General features: G+C 44.7%; 1 protein-coding gene across 1 annotated transcript in view; it reads left to right on the top strand.

Annotated features, from left to right (window-relative positions):
* LOC101861193 (putative uncharacterized protein DDB_G0289263) overlaps positions 1 to 918 on the top strand; it is a gene marked incomplete at its 3' end in the record, with an annotated part of 5,095 nt that extends 4,177 nt beyond the window's left edge. Inside the window, 1 exon segment of the mRNA XM_035968633.1 lies at positions 88 to 918. Within this exon segment, the coding sequence (XP_035824526.1) occupies positions 88 to 918 (831 nt within the window).
* Between the last annotated feature and the right edge of the window lie 1,300 nt (positions 919 to 2,218).

The following is a 2,218-nucleotide window of genomic DNA, read 5'->3' as shown; positions in this document are numbered from 1 at the left end:
CACACATTCACACCCCCCAGAACACCCTCCAACCACCCACTTTTAAACAATCTCTATTAATCATATTATTAATATTATTGTTACCAGGTGGCATGTTTCCATTCAACACACCTACTGCGGCTGGGGGTGTTGGGCAGACTCCTCCTTCTTCACAGGGCCTGCCTCCTCAAGGAGTCCAAGGTCCTCAGGGTATTCAGTTCCAACCGTCAATGATTGGTCCAAACCAAGCTGGTGGATTGCCGATGATTGGTTCTTTCCAACAACAACAACAACAACAACAACAACGATGGCCTACGATTGGCTCAAACCAAGCTGGAGGATTGCCGATGATTGGTTCTTTCCAACAACAACGGTGGCCTACGATTGGCTCCAGCCAAGCTGGAGGATTGCCGATGATTGGTTCTTTCCAACAACAACGGTGGCCTACGATTGACTCAAGCCAATCTGGGCGACCTTCACCTTTCCTTCAACAGCTTAATCAATATAGCGGGCGTTTTCCGGTCCCTGCTAACGATGGGGGCGGTTATGCGCCTCAAAATTTGGCATACAACAACAACAACAACTACGACAACAGCAACTACGACAACAACAACAACAACAACAACAACGACTACAACAACAACAACAACAACAACCAATACGGAAATATACCACAGACGTCGACCGGGCTGCTGGGACCACAGAGACTGAACTCGCAAAAAGGCGACACGTACAATGTTATGGTGGGCGTTAACCTCATGACCTTTCCAGAGAGACAAAGGGCAGCAGGTGGGCCAGGGTCACCGGTTCAAGGTCAAGTGCAAGTTCAAGGACAGATGCTGCCTCTGCCTCTAGGGTCAGGTGGTGTGCAGCAGCAAGCGACATCTGGTGGTGGTTCTGAGCTTGGGTCCGGAGGAGGGACTGCAAGTGATATGAACGTGAGTGATTTTTGTTGTTTGTACGTATGTATATCTGTTTGTTTGTTTGTTTATTTGTTTGGTTGGTTGGTTGGTTGGTTGGTTGGTTGGTTGGTCGGTCGGTTGGTTGGCTGGTTGGTTGGTTGGTAGGTTAGTTGGCTGGTTGGTTGGTTGGTTGGTTGGTTGGTTGGTTGGTTGGTTGGTTGGTTGGTTGGTTGGTTGGTCGATCGGTTAGTTGATTGTTTTGTTGTTGTTGTTGTTGTTATTATTGTTGTTATTATTGTTTCTGCTTTTTGGTTTTGTTTTGGTAAGTTGGTTGGTTTTTCGGGGGGGGGGGGGTTGTTAATGCTGTTTCCCTCTTCAAAATAGTGTACCAGTAGGCCACTGTCAAAATGATCCAAGACTGCTACTGTCTGCTACCCATGTCGATGGGAAAAGTTGTAGTCTTAGACAGGTAAACGTCTTAAACAATGTCATAACAATAATATTGTAGTGAAAAAAGCAAAGGGGAAGTGGCATATGGTCGTTTGTACAGGTGATTGTCTTGGACATATGGTCGTTTGTACAGGTGATTGTCTTGGGCATATGGTCGTTTGTACAGGTGATTGTCTTGGACAAGTGGTCGTTTGTACAGGTGATTGTCTTGGAATGTGGTCGTTTGTACAGGTGATTGTTTTGGACATGTGGTCGTTTTTATAGGTGATTGTCTTGGACATATGGTCGTTTGTACAGGGTGGGTGGTTAGCGGGAGCTCTGGTGTGGTTTGCTCTTTCTTTCCTATCGAACATCTATCATCCTTATCTCCCCTTCTTCTTTTTATGTTTGTTACTCTCTTGTAACACCTCTAATCTTCTGGCGCTCATATGACCTTATGCGAGCGCCGTAAAACCTCTACTAAAACTAAAACTACTAAACTAAAATTTGTACAGGTGATTGTCTTGGGCATGTGGTCGTTTGTACAGGTGATTGTCTTGGACAAGTTGTCGTTCGAGCAGGTTCGACTGCATCTAGTGTCGAGTAGGGCGTCTGACGATACCAAGACGTAAGGCGTTGGCTCTTCTCCCTGCTGACAATACATACATAGATAAGCAAAGAATCAAAATGGTCTGCTCCTTTTTATCCTGTCTGACATCTATCATCCTTACACCCCCCGTCTCCTATGTGTTTGTTACTCTCTTGTAACTCCTGTAATCTTCAGCACTTATATTATGACATGTAAAATGTATTGCAAGTAGGCTACCGTAAAACTCTTACTAAAAAAAATTTTTTAAACGGTTGAAATTGGAAAACGGCTCTGTAATTACTGATGTAGTGTAAATAAA

Source organism: Aplysia californica, unplaced genomic scaffold, assembly GCF_000002075.1.
Source record: "Aplysia californica isolate F4 #8 unplaced genomic scaffold, AplCal3.0 scaffold00071, whole genome shotgun sequence".
Lineage (NCBI taxonomy): Eukaryota > Metazoa > Mollusca > Gastropoda > Aplysiida > Aplysiidae > Aplysia > Aplysia californica.
Note: the sequence above shows the minus strand (reverse complement) of the source record. Positions and strands in the feature narration are given on the sequence as shown.